Source organism: Aspergillus brunneoviolaceus (genome assembly GCF_003184695.1).
Source record: "Aspergillus brunneoviolaceus CBS 621.78 unplaced genomic scaffold BO95scaffold_6, whole genome shotgun sequence".
NCBI lineage: Eukaryota > Fungi > Ascomycota > Eurotiomycetes > Eurotiales > Aspergillaceae > Aspergillus > Aspergillus brunneoviolaceus.
This window is the reverse complement of record NW_020290736.1, coordinates 117,354-137,921: the sequence shown is the minus strand read 5'-3', so window position 1 is coordinate 137,921 and position 20,568 is coordinate 117,354. Positions and strand designations below refer to the sequence as shown.

At 45.3% G+C, this 20,568-nt stretch overlaps 7 protein-coding genes across 7 annotated transcripts; 3 read left to right on the top strand and 4 right to left on the bottom strand.

Moving 5' to 3' along the window:
- Positions 1–955: 955 nt before the first annotated feature.
- Positions 956–3,992, bottom strand: BO95DRAFT_478896 (uncharacterized protein; the record flags this gene model as incomplete). Its single annotated transcript, XM_025590068.1, has 5 exons — positions 956–2,005; positions 2,056–2,720; positions 2,774–3,170; positions 3,633–3,782; positions 3,834–3,992. 5 exons carry the CDS (start codon positions 3,990–3,992, stop codon positions 1,211–1,213), a joined length of 2,166 nt encoding a protein of 721 aa, XP_025446527.1. The 3' UTR covers positions 956–1,210.
- A 248-nt stretch (positions 3,993–4,240) lies between these two features.
- BO95DRAFT_438758 (PhzF family phenazine biosynthesis protein) lies at positions 4,241–5,280 on the top strand. The gene has a single exon (XM_025585592.1). It carries the CDS (start codon positions 4,301–4,303, stop codon positions 5,168–5,170), a length of 870 nt encoding a protein of 289 aa, XP_025446526.1. The 5' UTR covers positions 4,241–4,300; the 3' UTR covers positions 5,171–5,280.
- A 775-nt stretch (positions 5,281–6,055) lies between these two features.
- On the top strand, positions 6,056–7,102 carry BO95DRAFT_427926 (putative oxidoreductase, 2OG-Fe(II) oxygenase family; the record flags this gene model as incomplete). The annotated part of the gene is made up of 3 exons (XM_025584820.1): positions 6,056–6,303; positions 6,362–6,428; positions 6,485–7,102. 3 exons carry the CDS (start codon positions 6,056–6,058, stop codon positions 7,100–7,102), a joined length of 933 nt encoding a protein of 310 aa, XP_025446525.1.
- Positions 7,103–7,225: 123 nt separating this feature from the next.
- On the bottom strand, positions 7,226–7,674 carry BO95DRAFT_459511 (uncharacterized protein; the record flags this gene model as incomplete). Its single annotated transcript, XM_025588655.1, has 2 exons — positions 7,226–7,420; positions 7,483–7,674. 2 exons carry the CDS (start codon positions 7,672–7,674, stop codon positions 7,226–7,228), a joined length of 387 nt encoding a protein of 128 aa, XP_025446524.1.
- Positions 7,675–7,718: 44 nt separating this feature from the next.
- BO95DRAFT_459510 (uncharacterized protein) lies at positions 7,719–8,228 on the bottom strand (the record flags this gene model as incomplete). The annotated part of the gene is made up of 1 exon (XM_025588654.1): positions 7,719–8,228. One exon carries the CDS (start codon positions 8,226–8,228, stop codon positions 7,719–7,721), a length of 510 nt encoding a protein of 169 aa, XP_025446523.1.
- A 1,749-nt stretch (positions 8,229–9,977) lies between these two features.
- On the top strand, positions 9,978–10,635 carry BO95DRAFT_449768 (uncharacterized protein; the record flags this gene model as incomplete). The annotated part of the gene is made up of 5 exons (XM_025587966.1): positions 9,978–10,052; positions 10,074–10,097; positions 10,151–10,264; positions 10,305–10,469; positions 10,492–10,635. 5 exons carry the CDS (start codon positions 9,978–9,980, stop codon positions 10,633–10,635), a joined length of 522 nt encoding a protein of 173 aa, XP_025446522.1.
- A 1,326-nt stretch (positions 10,636–11,961) lies between these two features.
- On the bottom strand, positions 11,962–12,861 carry BO95DRAFT_459509 (uncharacterized protein; the record flags this gene model as incomplete). The annotated part of the gene is made up of 1 exon (XM_025588653.1): positions 11,962–12,861. The coding sequence occupies one exon, from the start codon at positions 12,859–12,861 to the stop codon at positions 11,962–11,964; it is 900 nt and encodes a 299-aa protein (XP_025446521.1).
- Between the last annotated feature and the right edge of the window lie 7,707 nt (positions 12,862–20,568).

Below are 20,568 nucleotides of genomic sequence, written 5' to 3'. Positions count from 1 at the left end.
GGGAAAATTGGGGGTCTTCCGCTCAACAATATTCCCCCAATCAGGGGCGTATACCAGGGGATTCCAGCTTCGGTAAGCTTTTGCCAATGATCAGCCCAGTCGCAGTTGCGCTTGCATCCCCGCAACTCGCTGTCTCTTGGCCCGAGGGGACAAATGAGCCTATTAGCCGTTCTTGCGGTAACTCGCCGGGGTTTTGGTTACTGGAATTTGGAGTGATGAGTGAGAGGGGACGCTAGGGCCCTCTGTTGTATATAGTCGACGCACTTCTGCAACTGAGTTTAACCCCCTTTTTATCTGCAAAGATGCCAACACTATCTTCCGAGGAAGAGCAGTTCAAAATCGCCCGCTGATTTGAGGTCTACGATTCTTTGCTGCGCCAAAAGGCTCGAATACCCTTTCAGCAAGCCTCCGCTCCCGATCTGGCTGTCATTTGGGGCCGTTGAGACGCAACAACGAGGCTATTTGAGCTGAAGACAGCGCCAGACCGCATATTGGCGCAGTCCGCAACGAGGTGATACTTAGCTAATCCTCCGTTATTTGTCTTTTGCGACTCGAATCCACGGTCGGCTTTCTTCCCAGCCAGGGTGAAAGCCATGCAAATAAACCACCTCTGGCAGGGGACCGCAGATCAGTCAAAATGAGCCCTTGAGGGAGGGTGCCGATGAACCCGGACCCGGACCTAGGGTCCTCAATGGCTCGTGGCTTTCGGTCGGTCGGACTGCTCAACCACTTTCCTTGCGACTGAATGTGGTAGATTCCAGTGAATCGAGATTCAATGCGATCCGATGGGAGTTAAGGGGTCCTGGAAGCCCATTTTGTAGACTAAAGCTCTCCTTGCGAGTGCGGCATAGTTATCACATGATGATCTCGGCTGTCTCTTGTCCGAGCACACCGAGTGCGGAGGGAGCATCCACCCCTAGTCAGCGGCTGCTGCCAACCCCCACAACCCCGCAACCTCCGAGACCGTATGATATTCAAGTGGAGCGATCGTGATTGACGCCTCAGACAAGATGCAAAGTTCAATCTGGATTATCTGACATGTCTCCAAACCATCATCTGAAAGACGAATCCAGGACTCACTCAAAGAAAATCAGAGTACATGGTCAACTCCCCAAGATCGAGGTACTCGGGGCTGTATTCCCCGCCCAAGGGAGACGGTGTCAGCGCTCTTGATCAATTGCAGCAATGAAAGAGTGGAGAGGATCCGAACTTACAACATCTGCTGAGTCGCCAAGAAGGCCGCCGCCGCACCGTATTCCAGGTCCGCGGAAGGGAGCGGATTCCCCTGCCCTAGGCCCACCACATCCGACCCAGTATTCAACTCCACCACACCGCTACAGAGACTCCGCACGATGCGCCCCTGCAGCGTCGCGGACTTCAACACCTCCGCCACGGAATCCATCACCTCAAGAGCCTGGTGGATCCGCTCGCGCCATCCCGCCACCGCCGCCGCCGCCCCAGACGACTCGTTCCGCACAGACATCACCGGAATCAGGACAGCGGGGAAGATAAATTGGAGGGCATACCACCCCTCCAACGCGCTGCGCTGCTGATGCTTCCCCCGAAACCAGAAATTGGCGATCGCCCGGATGGATTCGTCCGCGGCGCGCTGGCAGCGCTGGATGGCCTCCTGGACGCTCTCGGGGTCTGCGGGGAGCTTCGGAGGACTGACGCTGTGTCGCGTGGTGTAATGCCACACGATGAAGGGGCGGTACATGAGGATCTGGAAGTTGAGGCGGCGCCAGAAGAGCAGGGCGTGGGCGAGGCTGTATCGGGCTTCCTGGGGGGCGGTGCTGCGGTAGAACGCGGGGAGGGAGGCCTCCCAATCGTGGATGAGGGTATCGTCGTAATGGAGCAGCTCCCGGGCGCGCGGGTATGGGATGGTCGTGATGCTGCTGTACACCTTGCTGATAGTAGAGTAGAAGGCGGCTGTAAATTTGAGACCGGAGTATAGGATGGTCTGGTTTGCTTCGGCGTGGATGGCGGGGGTGCTCGGGGTTAGGTCCTGGATCGGGTCAATTTACAGTGGGGCAGTTTGGGTGCGGAGAGACGCACTAGGTCTTGAATGTTTAGAGGCAGATTGACTTCGACCCCGGCTTGGGGGAAGTCTTGCGGGCGGGAAAATGCGATCGCATCTTCCAGGTTGAACGTGTACAGGCTCCACCACACGCGTCGGCGGACTTCCTGGTAGAAAGGGTTGCTCTCCGGCGTCGGGAACTCCTTGTACAGCCCGATCCCGATCGCGGTCCGATTCGCCAGCCCCAGGTAGTTGTAACTGGCGTTGAGCTTGTTTCGCATGCGCAAGTATCGGGACATCAGGGTCAGGGCCTGAACCAGGGTCTTGTTGCCCGTCTCCATCACGTCGCTGGAGAAGCGTGCCTTGGCCGCCTCGAAGAATCCCCGATCGGTGGTGTCATCCGTCGGGGAGGAGACTGCAAAGGCTCCCAGCGCAGCCACCGCATAGAGGAGCATCTCCCACAACGGCCGTGACGGTCGCGGGTACAAGTCCATCAACTGGGCGCGGAATGCAGTCTCGTGTAGGAACGGGTGCAACGGGTGACAATGAACAAAGTATGCATCCACATATTGGCCGATCGACGATAAAGGCAAAGGCACGGAAGGCTCCGATATAGTCTGTGGAGAGCATGCTATGGTCATTGGCGGGTAAGCTTCATCTTGGTGACCGGTCGTGCGCAGGAAAGCTCTAGTGGAGGCGATGCCTTCAAATTGCCATTAGCAACGTAACCAGCGCAATTGGGATGGCGGAGCAGACCAAAATAACCGCCACCGGAAAGCTTGACGGGTGCCTCGGAGGCGTCTTGCAGAGTGCTATCCCGCTCATCCCATTCAAAACTGGCGACTGGAGGTGCAACTTCGGGGGGCAGGAGGAGACAGCGCTCTGTCTGCCGCGTCTTGAGTAAAGATGAGCCCGGATCGACTGCAGCGCTGGTGTCGGGTGGCTGTGAACCGAGGTCATCATTGTCGGGACTCAGGCGCGCAGGCAATTGATCTTCCCGTCGGGTGTCTCGCAAGAGAGTCCGCGCATGGTTGAGCTCGTTCTCCAGCTGCGTCAAATATCTTCGGGTCAAAGGGGTTCTGTTGGGCCTTTGATAGTCGCATAGGCTGCGAGAGCGCTCACACGTCGAGCACACGGGCTTGGCACGGTCACACTAGCTGCGTCAGTACGAATCGACCTATGAAGCGCCTGGTTGCGTCGGACCTTCAATTTTCGCCGCCTACACTCTTGACAGGCTCGTCTGGGAGTCTGCGATGTCATTCTCACACTGTCGATGGGTAAAGTGGGGTTGGTTATGGCTACAGAGGAGCAGGGAGACGAGGGGAAAAGAGATTTCCGATCCGCTCGGACAACTCGGACTTTTCTTTCCGCCTTCCCGCCTCGGCTTCGGCATTCGCCATCCGTCGCCCCAGAGTATACGATTTCTACGTAGTCCTTGGTAAAACCACATCATTATTTGTCAGAAAATCAAGAAGTCAACTATTTGTACGCAATGCACTCCATCTCGACCAGCGCTCCCAGGGGCAATTCCTTCACCGCCACGCAAGTTCTCGCCTGGAACATGCCATGTCAGTCAGCCCTAGTCCTCAATGTCCCAACTGTGTCGGGGACCTACCGGCATGGGTACAGAGAAGTGTCGTGCATAAACACGATTCATCGCAGCAAAGTCATCCATGGTGGTGATGAAAACGGTCATCTTGAGAATGTTCTGCAGCCCGGATTCGGCTGCCTGGAGGACCAGATCCAGATTGCGCAGTAATTGCTCCTGGGAGGTCAAGTCAATCAATCAGTCTCAAGATGGTGTGAAACCACCTACTGTCTGTTCTTCCACTCCACCGGTCACCAGAGTGTTGGACTTTGCATCCAGTCCGATCATGCCGGAGCAGTAGACTGTGTCTTTGTGGACGATCGCCTGCGAGAAGATCGGGAACGGTGCGGGGGCTTGGTCGGTGAAAATGGGGGTTTTTGCTGCCATCGTGACTCAGAATTCAGATAAGTCGAAGAAAGGGTATAAAGATGAAGATTGAAGTGGGCAGAGCAAGCCTTCAACCGAATACTGTGGCAGAATCCATGTCCTTTCACATCATATATACACGCATACTGAGTAGATAGAAGTGGGGCTCGGCGAGCCGTCTCCGAGCGGAAAGCAACGGGAGTCAAAAAGGCTCGGCCACAAAACCCCGAGCCCGCCAATCTTAAATCGATCTTCCTCTCAACCTCCGCACCATTTCCAACCACACCTAAGCTCCTATCATCCTCAACAGAATACACACTCAACCCAAGATGTCTCTCCCATACGCCCTGGTCGACGTTTTCACCACCACCCGGTTCCAAGGCAACCCGCTCGCCATCGTGCGAGTGCCCGCCCAGCAACGCGACACCCTGACGCAAGAGACCAAGCAAAAGATCGCCACCGAGTTCAACCTCTCCGAGACCGTCTTCCTGCACGAATCCGCCTCCCCCACCGACCTGCACATCGACATCTTCACCCCCAAATGCGAGATCCCCTTCGCGGGCCACCCGACCATCGGCACCGCATGCCACGTGCTCGAGCAACAGGCGTCCGCCACGGGCACCCGCAGCCTCCAGACCCTGATCACGAAAGCGGGGCCCATCCCCATCACCACCGCCGATGACCTGGTGGGCGCCTCCATCCCATTCGCCTACCACCAACACCAAAAACCCGTGCAATCCGCCCCTGTCATCTCCATCGTCAACGGGCTGTCGTTTGCGCTCCAGCAGCTCCCCGATCTGGCCTCCCTGGCCGCGGTGACGGAGGCGCTGCTGCCGGACTGTTTCGCCACCGCGCATCTGGACGCAGGGTGGGACTCCGGCCCCACGGGAAGCAAGTACTATGTCGATCTGGGCCGGGATGAGACCGGGTGTCGCACGCTGCGCACGCGCATGTTCATCGGCTGGGAGGACCCAGGCACGGGCAGTGCCTCCAGCGCGCTGGGGGCGTACCTTGCGTTGCAGGAGCCGATCGAGGATGGCGCGGGGCCGTTTGACTACCATATCACTCAGGGGGTGGAGATGGGCCGCCGGAATGATATCTATGTGACTGTGGAGCGGGATGCGGGTGGAGGGAAGATCGCGAAGATTTTGCTTCGCGGGACGGCGGTGCTGGTGGGCGAGGGGCGGATTATGTTATAATTGCTGAGAGCATGGTTCTTAAAGTGTGGGATGTAGTGTGAAATACAGAGGTGGTTCTTCATTGTACTCCAGTCGACTGAATATGCGACCAGTCCTGTTCGCGGCACGAGGGATACATACCCGATTTCTTGTAGGTTGAGAGTACTATTATCGGTGACAATATCTGGTAGGATTTGTCCGTATTCCTATCCATACCGTTGTCGCTCATGGATTTCTTGGTGAATGCTAGAAATATATAGATCGTACAAGGAGAGGGAAAAAGGAAAGGAAAGAAAAGGGGGAAAAAAAAAGAAAGAAAAAGAAAAACACAGAAGGGAGTCGCTGGAGGTTACTTACCCAAGTACCAATCTTTTGGTATGTGGCTTGAACACGGTCAGTGTGATGTCCGTTTGAATTTTTATCTAGTACACCGACAGCATTATCACTAATTCTAGAATTATACACTAATCAATCAACGATAAATGACTTAAGTACTACCTACATATGTTTCATTAGAGATCAATATGATCGTAATTGCACGTTGTTAGATACGACGGGCTTTCTATCTACATTCGTAGACTGGTAGAACACAGCAGTATTGGGTACCAGCCGCTTTGCAGATCTCTTACTTGGCTATTCTAAGTAGCGAAGTTACCTGGGTGACTTCTCAACCCGGACTAACGCGTACATATCCTGGCCCTATTGTCAATTATTACCAATACCTGACGCGGTGCAGGGGAGTCCTGGGCTGAGGACTATACACGTCACACGAATGACATACCTGGAGATGAGTTTGCCCCCTCCCCTCCCCGCTAACACCAGCATATCTGTATTTCATAATCCCACTACATTGAAATCACCATTACAAGACAAGCACAATTCGGACATCGACCCGAACCGAAAACTATGGGGCCCGTTGCCCAGCTCCAAACCATCAACCTCCAGGCGCTGAAACGCGGCTGCGCGGACGAAGTCTCCAAGCTCCTGGGGGCGGCAGAACAGAACGGCATCTTCTACCTTGATCTCACCGACGAAGTCCCACTTGATGGGGTGCCTGACGAAATCGATCGGCTGAGCCGCAGCCTGTTCGGCTTGAGTGCGGAAGAGAAAATGAGATTCGACGTGGACAAGCTGGACCCGTATAAGCTCAATGGGTGATTAATTTCTCTATTGTAATGCTTTCTCCTGGGCAGTGACGCTGACCAACTACAGATACAAGCCCGTCGGCCGCAACGCCGGAGGCATCCCAGGCCAGCGGGACGGTTTCGAGAGCTACGCGGTAAGTGCACACCCCAAACAGCATCGCCCCAATGAACTAAAGACAGAACTGGGTAGATCTCTTCCAATCCCGATTCTCCAGCTCCTCCAGTCGTAGCCCAATTCCGGCCCGAACTAGCCGAATTCCAATCCATCTGCCTAGACCTCGCCCAGGTCCTCTTCGAATCGCTCTCCGTCGCCTGCGGCTTGCCCAAGGAGAGCTCCTTCCAGGCGTGCCACTCGAACCCAGCCCTAAATCTGGTCCGCCTGCTGCGGTACCCGGGGGCCTTGGCCCCAGACAACCCGCACTTCAGCATCCCCCAGCCAGCGCACACCGACATGGGATCGCTGACCTTCCTGTGCACGGATGCGCCGGGCCTTCAGATCCAGCCGGTCGGCTCGTCGGATTGGCTGCATGTGCTGCCCAAGAGGGGCCACCCCGTCGTAAATCTGGGAGACGCGATGAAGACGCTCAGCAACGGCCGGTTTCAGAGCGTGCTGCACCGCGTGATCTCGGTGCCTGGGGGTGGGATTTTGGGGGCAGAGGACCGCTATAGCTTTGCATATCTGCTGCGGCCGGAGCCATCGACGCCCATGGCGCCGCTTCCTGGCTTGGGGTCTGTGGGTAGTGAGGGGGAGCCGGTGCGGACATGCGAGGAATGGGTTTCCATGAAGTTTCGGGCGCTACGAGCTTGATTTCTTGCCCTGTGGCTCCATGCAGCTACTAAGCTGAGCTTGATATAGCGCTACATTCACTAACAACCATTTCTTCCATGAGCTTCCCCCCTTCATTTCACAACCAAAATCGACCGAATAGTCCTACAAGACGACCCTCCGGCCCCAGAGATACCCATAATCCGGCATAGCCTCCTGCACCCAGTGCAGCAATGTCGTCGCAACGAGATCCCCAAAGTCTGCCCGCCATTTGACAACCTCACCGTCCACCGAAAGCCCCGGAAAGTCTGACCCTGCGTGATGATGCTCGACGAGGCCATCAGCGTCGCGCGGGTATGTCTTCGGATAGGATGCTCGGCCAACTCCTCTGGGTCCACAACAGCCTCCCACTAGAACCGCACCCTGGTAGAATCCAACCCCACGAGGTCGCAGAAGTGGCGCGCCAGCTCAGGCCGCTCGATCAGGTCATCCGCCTCAAGCAGAATGGGCGGCGATCGCTGCTGCCGCTGCCCCTGCCCCTCCCACGCAGCGATATACCAATCATACAGCGAGCGCGTCCACCGCAGGGTACAGATCGCCGCCAGATCGCTCATCATGCTCTCCAGCTTCTGACAGTCCCCGTCCGCAAAGGACCGCCTCAATCGGTAGTAGGAGGGAAAGCCAGGGCCGGATGCCGGATCAGGAATGCAGGCACGCATTGCAGCAGCACCTCGTCGGGGAGGACGGTCTCGTTGCCGTTGCCCGGGGCGCTGCTGTGGGAGTACGCGCCGATCTCGATATTCATCTTTGACGGAGTTGCAATAAGCTGCGGCCGCGGCTGCGGCTGCTGCTGCTGCTGCTGCCGCCGCCGCCGCCCCCGCCCATGCACAAACTCCGCCCGCACCTCCGGACGGATCAGGAAGGGCGCATGCTCCTTGATCACGGCCCGCTTGCCCGCGGCTTGCGCTGCGCCGATGAGATGCCGGAAGTTGTCGGAGCACGATTGGAAGACCTGCTGCATGGCTGAGGTCTCCTGGTCGGTCCAGTGCTCGGGGGTCCGGTCGAGCAGCCGCGCGGCGCGGAGGTGGCTCAGGGCCGGGTAGAAGAAGTAGCCGCCGCTTTCTGCGGCGAGGACGTTCGGGTGGTCGGCTAGTGAGAGGATGCGCATGAAGAGGTTTGACGCTGAGCGCGGGTGCGTGATGATTCACAGGGGTGGGTTGTTTGCTGTGCTCATGGTGGAGGGTATCTTGGGAGGGCCGAGAGATATAATAGTGGATGCTTGGGAATGAAACTTGAGCAGCAGGAGGCTTGCCAATGGATTCTCTTGGGCGGCGGGATTACTTATCCATGGATAACCCTGTATGCTGATGGACCTATCCAAGTCTGACAGGGGCTTTGCCTGCATCCACGTCATTCTTCAGGTTAGACAGCAGACAGACAGAACGATCTATTGCGGTAGTAGGGAATGAGACAGTGGCACTGTTGTTATATTCCTAATGATGTAGCCAATCTAGCCAGATCACATCGAGCGACGACCTTGCGCAACCGCTTGGATATATACACTTATTATATTTGAAGGTAGAGCTGCAGTTGTCCTTTTGATGAAGCCAGATCAGTAGCTAGCCAATTCTCTCTATAATGAGAACCTTGTCTCGATTCTATGTGCTTAAGCTAGATTTCTGGGCGAGTACAACTTCAACATGCTAAATTCATGAGTATCAGCCTACCGTCAACTACTGTGGAGTTACTATTTTGAACCTGATTCGGAATTTATCTTTGTGATCCCTTGTTCTATTCAGCAATAGAGTCAGGACGCTATGTCCTAAGATGTCCCTTTTCCAAGAAATATAAAGCTTCCAAGCAAAGAATTATGATATCTCATTGAGATTATAGAACTTCCGATCCTGTTTAGCAAGTATCTGTTCTCGGATGTATTCTATGGGCTATGTAGTGGAGAGTTCTTGCTCTCTTGTAAACACCATAGGGGGGGTATAGCTTGGTGGCTTGAGGTTCAAGCCGGCATGGATAAGTGGGAGTTGGTGATAGCCAAGCAGTACAAAAGCCCTAAAATATTCGTGTTTAAAAGTTCCGTCACCTGATCGCATCCCGGACGAGCTCTACTGCCAAGGCTGAACTCAGTACAACTTTGCCCATGCTTAAAAATACGAATCAGAAAGAAAGAACGTATACCTGAAGATAATCGCTGATAGTTATCTATCTGGATACTAACCTTCCAGCATATAGCTTGAAATCAGAGATAAGATCGCGCTGTGAGCGAGCATTCACAGAGAAAGTACTGTGCTGTGTGGTCTAGTCTTATCCGTCGGTTACAAGCTATCTTCCAATGTAGTATGCCTTCTACTCTGGGCTTTAATTTCGATCACTAGGAATCCGGATTTGAAGAGTATCACTACAGGATCTCAATTACCAATCAGACGCACATTTCTCCTTGGACGCCAGATAGCCCCATATAGCCCAAATGATATGAGTATGACACGTGGAGCCGCAGCCAGAGTAACGGAGCAGCATACTCTATGTACGCAAGGAACCTACAGTTGCTTTTTTGCCTTTAGCTGTAGGACGGATATTAGTAAGGATCACATGTAAAGTAACTAATTATCTTTGCGAATTGAACATTGCCAGAACATTGACTGAATATCAACAAAGCTTCCAAAGTGACCTAGACTTGCAGGAAACGAGAAGCTATCATACCAGAGAAGACATTCGTAGGGTCCATCTACTTTGCAAGGAAAGGAAGTCACATGTGCCGCGGGTGTTTAAGCCTCAATGCAAAGTACACAAAATCGTTCCGGAAAGGGATGAGCATTCTTCATTAACTACCTGAATACAAAGCCAGCACACACAACTTACGTTTAATCCTCGTCTCTTCCTTATTTACAAACCACACATAGTCCTTATGTCTAACAAGATTTGGATAAAACTATCTGATGTGGAATTTTTCGAAAAGCTAAGAAAGAGTAAGTACTCGGTGGTTTTTAAAGTCCGTTCTTAGCAAAGGATGTATGTCATAAAGGTAGTAAGCATGGATACTTTCATTTCTTACTAGCTTCTTGCTTATTGGAATCAAAGTATTATGGTAAAGACCCGTCTGAGTTCGATCCCTCTAACCGTAAGATCAATCTCTCTATTTCCAAGTCCACTGTATACCGTGGAATGAACTCCAAAGGCTCGTGGAAGAGGAGGGTGAGCCCGAATCTCTCTAGAATAATTACCAAATATCCAGCCCGCTGCTTGGCCAGATCTTCACCTGTTTGATGAAGACAGCCGCCCGCCCAATGCCATTTTTATCGAATATGTCCCAAACCTGCAGCCAATAGACCTGTCTGACTTCTCAGAAAGACGCCTGGCTAAAGTCCGCAAGATTCTCGAAGATATCCACCCGGCAAACGTTTCTCCATGGCGATTCGAAGTCCCGCAATATGACGGCTTCGTTGGAGGACTACGAAAGGATACTCTGGATCGATTTTAATCCTGCGCTAATAGTTTCAGAGCATGATCTTTCATCCCGGCAAGAGAGATGGATTGCAGATGAGGTGGAGATGATAGACTATTGATTGATGCCTTGGTGAGTTCCAGTGTTCTAGCTACTGCTTGTCCTGACTGTCAAACCGCGGCTCTGGATTTCAGAAAAGGCCGACTGAATCGCACAGTTTCATACTATTATCACTGGTTCAAGTAGGCCAAAAAAGGCCGGGCGGTTTTAAAGTAATTTTGCACACTATGTCACAACTGGTTCCTTGGATGGAATATTCGCTCCGCGCTATGCATATATAGTGTCACGGGTACAGTACCTCAGGCACCAGTTGGCGGATGTCTGACAGGCTGTCAAGGCGCCTGTCACTTACTGAGTGCCAGGTGTATCCCTCTTAGTTCTCTGTATGGTGTAGGTTGGCCTCGATAAAATCTTGAAATAACGAAAGAGCACAGCTAGATTCGATAAATAGGATCTTTATATTTCGATGGTGCTGTATCGAATATTATATATGCTACGGAAGTTCGACATGCTCTCGCCACCATCCACTGTATGTCCGTTTAGCCGTTGAAACTAACAAACGAAAAAAAAAGATCGACTGGTTGGGAGAAACCAGTTACACTGGCTTCATCCAGGGAACCCTCTAAAGCATAGTACCTCGCGCATGCATAACGAAGAGTGCTTGCGCAAGAGGGATGGGAACCTTCCTGCCTACAGCGATCTACTGGGAACAGACTAGAGCCGTCTGGAGGACTCACAATGCTGGAGGACTGGGACGCGGTATCTGTACAAGAAAGGTACCTTTGCTTTCTAGTGCTTCAAGAGGGTTAATGGGAACTGCGAGCATATTTACCGGCACTAAAGAGCGGTCGGTGAATTCCATTCCAGAAAGACGGAGAAGCAGGAGAGTGGTGCTGGGGCGGACAGTAGGTTCGGATTGCAGTGCCCCCGGATTTCGCTGGTGGTCATCCACCCATGTATAAGTATCTTTCGGCACTACTTCATATAGAATGTTTCAATGTATAAGAACCGTCTTCGAATCTATTAAAGTAGATTTTACATATTAAACATCAGGTTGTTGAAGAAATATTAGAGCATAGTTCACGTCATCTGGAAGACTATAGTATGTCAGAAGAAATCAAAGGACAAGATTTGCTTCTTAACTAATAACTGGATTTCTTGAATGTTGTAGAAGAAAATGAAAAACTCTGACTTCGTTGCCAAGGGTCATGTAGACCCGGGCAGGGACGTATGGTCTCGAACAATTGCCGTGACCATCTCACCAACAAGTGTTCCCTCCTTCTCCCTTGGTAGACAGGCAATACCGCCTTTCTCCAAGGGGTTTCAACCTCTCTTACCTATACGTATCCTCACAGACCTCGCCACTGAGAACAGTACAGAAGAGCATCTAACTCTCCAACTGGAGCTCACCCCCAGTCAGATCTTCCCCAAAAGACAAAAGACTCTCCAGCATCAGAGGGAGGTGTTCGTCCAGAAACAGCCGGTGCAGCCTCTTCGTCCCCGTCGCGCAGGTTACCAGACATTTGACCACGGCGGCAACGGCAGGGTCCCACCTCAGACCCAGCAGGCAGCTCAGGATGGCCTCCATCTCCCTCTCGTACTGCTCTGTCTCGTAGCAGCTGACCCCGTCAATCACAAATATCACCGTCCGGTCCGGCGGGAGCTGCTGCATCAAGCTCCGGAAGACGGCGCAGAGGGCGGCTACATCCCCGTGCTCCACAGCCTCCTGTGTTCTTGGATCCCAGGAGACGTGGGGTGCAAAGGTCTGCTGCTGCTGCTGCTGTTGTTGTTGTTGTTGTTGTTGTTGTTGTTGTTGTTCAAGCAGCTGACAGATCAGACTCTGCATGAGGGCGCGGGGGGCCGCGTGCTCGTCGGCGACGTCCACATGCTGCGCGCAGAAGAAGACCAGGGCGAGGTACCGATGGCTCTCCCGCTGGTGCACGCTTCGGGTGAGATGGGCGCACACCAGGGATAAGGCCAAGGCGGCCTCGTGGGATTCCATCTCCGGGCCGCCGAGGACCAGCAGCTCGGTCGACGTGAGCGAGGCGATCCAGCGCCGGAATTCCGTGGCGTGGAGGATGTCACTTGCGCTGCTGCGGTGGCGGAGCGGGATCGACTCGCCGTTATCAATGACGGATTCGACATCGCGCTTGTCGAGGCCGACGATCCAGGGGCGTCCGATCCAAGACCCTGCGGCTATGGTGCCCTGAAGCGGTGGGAAAGACATATGATAGGGGGGTAAGGGAAGGGAGGATATTGCCACGGCGCCAGGGAAGGGTACGGCCATTGTTGGTGATTCGGCGGGGCGAGATATGTGCCTGGGACAGCCAGGCTCGGGGAACAATATGAGATTGGATGATGGTAGTAAAAGATTCTGCGACATGGTAGATGCACTTCGGGATGGGGTTGCGGAATGGCTGCTTTCCTCGTCAGAATGTCTGGACGGCAATGTCGATTGTGTCCCTTCCCCGAGCCATTCCTCTGTAGTTCCAACAGTTAGTGCAATTGATGGAAGTAGTTAAGACAAGAATTGGTGGTGATTTTTTTTTCATGGGCGTTGAGTAATTTCAGTAACACATTCGCCAAATCAGCATTCCTCTGCCACAGTTGGTCGACTCGATCGCTTAAAAGATCAATCTTCTGGACGACTTGACGATTCTGCTCGACCATTTAATTTTACCCTGGCGAATCGGTGGGGGTGCGTTCTACTGCTGGATGAAGCAGATGTGTTCTTGACAGCGCGGAGCAAGACCGACTTTATCCAAAACGGGCTGGTATCTGGTATAGTTCCGCCTGACCCAACAAGCCGCAAAGAGAGCCCCGAAATGCTAACTTACAGCAACAGTCTTCCTTCGTGTGAGGGAGTACTACGCAGGTGTTTTGTTCCTAACCACCAACCGCGTTGGCGACTTTGACGAGGCATTTGCGTCCCGAATCCACATCAGCTTATACTATCCCTAGCTCAATGAGCAATCAACAGTAGCGATCTTTCGGCTGAACCTAAAGCTGATTAAACAACGATTCGACTCTCGGGGCCGAAAGATCGATATTGATGAACCAGAGATCGTGGACTACGCGAGGTGGTTTTTCAACAACCACAAAGAAAAGTGGAACGGCCGTCAGATCCGCAACGCTTGCCAAACAGCTCTGGCCTTGGCCGAATACCGCGCGCGCAAGAAAACTATATACTTCTTGCGGCGCAGCCAGTCCATACCGATACACGCCCACAAAGCGCTGCTCGGACGAAAGCCGCACCAGCAGCCACCACCTAAATACTACTATTATTAACAGTAGAAAAGGCTCTATACAGACCCCCTTGGCCTGCTATGTACATATATTTGTACTCCAAATATGTACATTCGCTGGAATTATTCCCCGTTACAACGAACATGCTAGGCGTGACGGACTGATTCGTTATAGTGGGGAACTGCAGTACCTGTTTCAGGCGCAGACTACCTAGTTGGCAGTCGGCCCACCCTGAGTTATAAAGAGTGATTATTGGTTATTATACAGTTGTAATATAATTACAATACAGTTATAGTACAGTTAGAATACAGTTGTAGTAGTAAAAAATAGTCTTAAAATAATAAATACTGTTATATAATAGAAAGAGTATATTACAGAACTGTATATAACTAGTATTAAAAGTAGATTACTTAATAATTAATTTTAATACTAATAGTTATCTTAAATATTATAGAAGTTTTTTGTAGTTTATTTTTATATTAGATTAGTTATCTCTCTATTCTTTAACTATAGGCTAAGAAATAATAACAGTACTATTAAGATTTTTAAATATATAAAATAGTATTTTAAAATATAAAAATAATAGAAACCTTTATAATACTTTATATAAAGTTAATATTTTATGTATACTATATTAAAATTATTAAGGTTAGAAAAGTATAAGCAGACTTCTATAAAAAATCTAATATAAATATTTTTTTAATATTAGGATTAAGGCTTATTAGAGCCTATTTACTTAAATATTTAAAATAAAAAAGTACTAATAAAGGATTTTTTCGAATTACTTTTAAAGATTTTATAAAAAGAAATATAATATATTAATAATCAAGATAGTATATAACCCCACAAGAAAGATAGAATAGAGTAGAATAATATTAAATAAATAATCAACTATAAAGTAGATAAGAACTAATAAATATTAGTAAATATAATATAAAAAATATAAAAAACTATAAACTAACTATTTAGAAATTCTAATATAACTCTAAAAAGATAGTATTATACTATTATATTAGATTAGAATACTCTGAGAGTACTCTGTTAAGTATACTAGTAAAAATATTTTAAGAATTTGGTTTATTAAATAAACTTTTAGTTTTTTAAAATTAAGTTATTTAGACAGAATATATTTCTTAATTATAGAATTATATTTATTTAGTAGAATATAGTAATTTAAAAACTATAGATATAGCTGGCAGAGCTTCGAGATTAATTAAATTTAGATAAAAAAGCTATAGTTCTAAATACTATTAAATCTAAGTTATAGAAACTGTTAAATCCGATCTATTTAAAAAAAATAGATTATAAGATTATATAGTAAGGCCCGATCTGTTTAAATCTTATAAATTCTAAAAATAAAAATAGAAGTAATTAGAGTTAAGATTCTAGATAGTAAAAAATTATTTTATATTTATTTATATTTCTATTCTCTGTTTAGTATATTATAATTTATTAATAACCTATACTCTGTAGTAAATAATAGAAAGTATATTTTAATATAAATATTTAAAACAGCAAGATTTTGGAGCTATTTATCTTTTAAAACTAGTAATTTATTTATAAAAAGTTAACTACTTATCTATATTATAGAAAATAAAATATATTACTATTAAATATAAATTTTTTCAGATCTTAAGATTTAAATAATAAAATAACTATAATAAAATATTAAAAAGCTTTTCGACTATATATAATAAGTCGGAATATTATTAGAATTAGAATAGTATAGTATGTCGAAGTTGCTGAAATTTTTTGAATAATAATAGTATAGATTTAGATAATATATTCTAGTAATAAATTTAGTTTAATTTATAGATAAAATATTAGAAGTAAAACTAAAATATATTTAAAATATTTTTAATAAAACCAAGTTTTATTAGTCTTATATTATAAGACTAGCAAAAGTAGAATAAATACTTATTTAAATTCAGATAATATCTATATTTAAAAATATTTAAGTACTAGCAGACGAGGCTAATAAATAGATTTAATAATTTTTTAAAATACTATAAAATATTTTTTTGTATTTTTTAAATTTAAAATCTAAAGTATAAAACTCTGAAAACAAAGACTAAAATTCTTTTAATTTAAATAAAAAATATTATACAGTCGACTAAAAACAAGATCTAATAATAGTATAAGTAATTCGAATAATAATAGATAAAATAATAAATTTTTTAAATTAAAAAATTAAATCTATTTAGTAAATAAGAAAAGACTCTTTATATATTTTTAGAATAACTTAATCTTAAAATAATACCAACCGTATAAAAGAGAGTTAAACTTTAAGTTATATTTATTATTTTTTAAATAATAATAAATATAATATCTAAACTTAGTACTATAGCTTTGAGTACCAGAATTTTTTACTTATTAGAATATATTACTAATAAATATAATAATAAATATAGTAATAACTATATATATTTTATAAAAATATATATAGAATTTTTAAGAAAGAGTCTAGATTTTTTTTAAAATATCTAAATATTATCTTTTATTTTTATACTATAAGAATCTAGTATCAGAATAAAAAAGTTATCTAGATAATATTATTTCCGGTAAGTTAATTCTGTTAGAATAAGATAAAAAGTTTTTAAAACTTTATATATATTTTAATATACTCCAAAGTTATTAATAAATAGTAGAAATAAGATTAACCGGATATTAGACTGTTTAGATAACTATTAAAAATAGCTGTATTTATAATATTTAATCTCTAATTCTACTTAAAAAAAATATATCTTAATATATTATTAAAACTTGCAAGTAGATAGATAAAGTATATAAAAAATAATAATTAAATTATTATTTAGAATAGTCTAATAAGAGAGTATAAAGTTAACTTATTCTAAAACTAATAATATTAAGATCTTTAGATACTCTTAATATTCGACTAAAAAATAAGAGTAGTTATAATCTGGTTTAGAAAAACTAGAATAGTTTTTATAAAGTCTAGATAATTAGTATTATTCTAATACCAATTATATAGTTAGAATAATCTGATTACCGGTAGAAAAGAATATTTGTTTATTAAATTCTATAAAAATAATCCGATTGTATTAAACAGAAATTTTATAATCCCAGAATATCTTATAATTTATCTAAATAAAATCATCTAATAGTAATAGATTTTTATTAGAAAGAGATATATACTTGCCAGATATAATTATTAAAAAGAACTTTTATGCACAAGAGTACCAGAGCTTAACTAGATTATTAGAATATTTAGCTATTTTAAAATATAGCTTTTTCTGGCCAAGCTGAGATAATAAAATATAGTAGAATAGCTTTAAAAGATTATATATAATCTAGAATTTTTTTAGAATTTTCTTAGTAAGATCTTTTTTAGATAATAACCAAGAAGAAGACTATATTATTAGATTAATATTAATTTTATATTCTTTAGTTAAAAAAAAAGATAAGAATTTTTTAACAGTTTGTTTAAAAATATTCAGCTTTTTTAAAAAAGTTTAAACTAAAAGATTATTAAATAACTAGAATATTTTTACTAAGTTAGTATAGTTCTCTCGAGAAATCTCTATATTAAAAGCCTAGATTCTAAAAATAAAAAAAAAGTCAGATAAAGAATTTATAGATAGAATTAGAAGCTATTTATAAAAAGCTAATCTAATAGACTTTTATTTATTACAGATTTAAAATAAAAAGAATATTTTAGAAAAGAATATAATCTATCTTAAGATATATATATTTCTGTTAAATAAATATTATCGGTATTATTAAAAAAGATATTATTAAAGAAGATATTATTAAGGAAGATATTATTAAGAAAGATATTATTAAAAGAGATATTATTAAGAGAGATATTATTAAAAAAGATATTATTAAAAAAGGTATTATTAAGAGAGATATTATCAAGAAAGATATTATTAAAAAAGATATTATTAAAAGAGATATTATCGAGAAAGATATCATTAAAAGATATATTATTAAGAAATATATTATTAAGAAAGATATTATTAAGAAAAATATTTAAGTTTATTATATATTAAATTATTAGCAATATATAGAATATTAATAGAAGAAAGACTTGGTATTAGCCTAATACTAGAATATTCTTACTATCAGATTTCTATTTATTAAATAAATAAAAAGTCTTAGTTTCTAAATAAACAAAAAGTTAGTTGAATTATAGATATAATAAAAAAAAGATATACTTAGTAAAGCTGTCTGACTAGATGTCTTAATTTCTGGACTATTAAACTAATAAAAAATATAAAAGCCTGATTTTTTTATTTAAGATATATTTTTAGCCGTAAAAAAAATTAATATATAAAGTAATTAAAGAACTTAAAGTAATAGAATAAAAGAAAAAAACTACTAGTAGTATAGTATCTACTAAAAAAAAAGAGTAGAGTTTATAAAGAAATAAAATTAAATTTTTTTTTTTAGTAGACTGTATAATAACAATAATATAAGTTAGATTACTATTATAAAATTAGTAAAAATATATTATTATAAAAATATTAATAAAATATTAAGTTTAAGAATTATAAATATTAATTTAGAGATATGTTGACTCCGTGTGTTGTTCTGCCTAGACACACCGCCTAGCGGGACCATCTTCTTCTTCCTCCTTGTATCTAGCCTAGATAGTTTCCTCAACAACAATAGGAATGAATCAATCATGAGAGAGAGAACAGCTTCCACAATGGTAGCATGTCTTGAATCACGTCTCTAGACGTCGATTTTTTCGCTCCTGGACCCTCCGGTAGAGCTTGACAGTATAGAGATCACTCCTGTCACCAGCGGTGCCTTTCTTCCTGCAGCGCCTGCTACACACAGCGTCAAGCATCAAGAGTCAAGCGTCGAACATCAGACGTCAAGTGACAAGCGTCAAGCCGACCGCCTATCCCCTGCTCTACACTCTTTGCCTCGCTCTTCCTCGTGTCTACAACAGACCTCACGTCTTGGGTTCCCAGATCGGATGTCTGCTCGCACACGTCAAGACACACGGCGTATTGAGCTAGGCCACGAGATCGCTTCCTTCATACACACCTCTCCAAGCAACTTCATTTTGCAGTTCGATCACGACACTGTCGATCGTGCTATTTACATTCTGCGTACAACCACACCGACATCGAATACCTCCAAATACCTATATCCCCCAGACTGGGACATCGACCGGTCAGTTCTGAACAAAGCGGTTCGGGAGTTTCGTCGTATTACGGACCATTTGTCAAGCACACCGCATTTCCAGCAATGGCTACGAGACCAAGTGCCTGACCGAACACGACCGAAAGAACCAGAGAAACCGCTCGGATACACTGTCTCTAGATCTACAAGCAGAGCGTCTAGCGTCACGAATATACCCTCCGAGCCATCTGAACAAGAACAACAAATACCACAAACCCCTACTGCACACGAACCCGAATTGCCACCAACCAGAGTACACCGACCTCGTACTACCAACGCAAGAGATACAGGCACTGCCAGACGCACTCTCTTTCCCTCTCAGGCACCTACACCACACGAATCGGATTCTACTTACCAGCCTTCTACCATCTCCATTGCAGAATTGGAAGCAGCACTGCCGGTAGTTGCTACTGCACCTGCCTCAGTGTCTACATCTGCACTTTCAACTTTAACATCTGCACCTTCCCCGGACGCAGGAGCTGACTCACCAAACCCACCGTCAACCAAGGTCATTTCGACTCCGTCTATTGCGTCACTAGCCGGACAGTCTACCGCCAAAGAGTCCCGGACTTTCGATCCGCTGACTGACGGACTTCACCTCCCGGGTGCATTTAGTCCACTAGACGTCCGCCTGCACACCTCCATCGCTTCAGACTTTTCCTCACCCAAGGACAAAACAAAAGACACCCCGTCTATCACTTTTTCTCCCACCCCCTCTGAGAATAGTCTCTTGAACACTTTTGAAATATCATCTTCCGTTCCTGCATCACCAAACCATACGCCTACGCCTATTCCTACCACCTCTATACCACGACGCAAACCGTCTCGCAAAGTCGATCCGGACGAACAAACCATGGCTACTCAGGGACCAGACCTCCAGCAGCTGCTGCTTGCAATCAATAACTTAACCGAGCAAATAGCTGGCGTTACAGAACGAGTGGCAGGCATTGAGCAACACGTCAATGCTCCTCCGCTACACGAGAACCCTCCTCCACCTGTTAACCCACCCGTTAACCCACCGGCTGCCAACCAGATCGTCTATGGTCAAGCACTGAAACCGGAGGAGATTGGATTCTTCCACCCAGACATGAAAGGAGAATTGAATTCAAAACAAATGGGAAACGCTATGTGGTTCAAGAATGTCAATATGTTTATCGACAGAGTTAACGATACTATACGTTACCGTGGAGAGGCCGCAGTCAAAGCCAACATTCAGGGATGCCTACGTGGAGCCGCACTTGATTGGCATCTATCCTTGTCCGATCATCAGAAGGATATGTACGTACAACTTCCCGTCTCTACCGGAATCCTCGAGGGATTGAAGCTTCGCTTCAAACCAGACCCCATCCAAGCTTTGAACCGCCTCCAAGACGGTAGCCAGTACGGCTGGGCCGAAATTCGAAACGGCAAGTCTATTCAGACTTTTGCTCAGAATATCATTCGTGATTGCCAAGCATCTTTAATCACCGAGCCATACAACCAAATGTCTGCTATATGGACTCGTCTACATCCTGACCTTGCCTCCGACATCGACCAGCCCACCCCAGCAACCGACATAGTTGATTTCTTAGGCAAACTGGACGCCAAGATG

What these genes read in the sequence shown, in the direction of transcription:
- BO95DRAFT_438758 (XM_025585592.1), top strand. Translation starts at nt 4,301, where the DNA reads ATGTCTCTCCCATACGCCCTGGTCGACGTTTTCACCACCACCCGGTTC.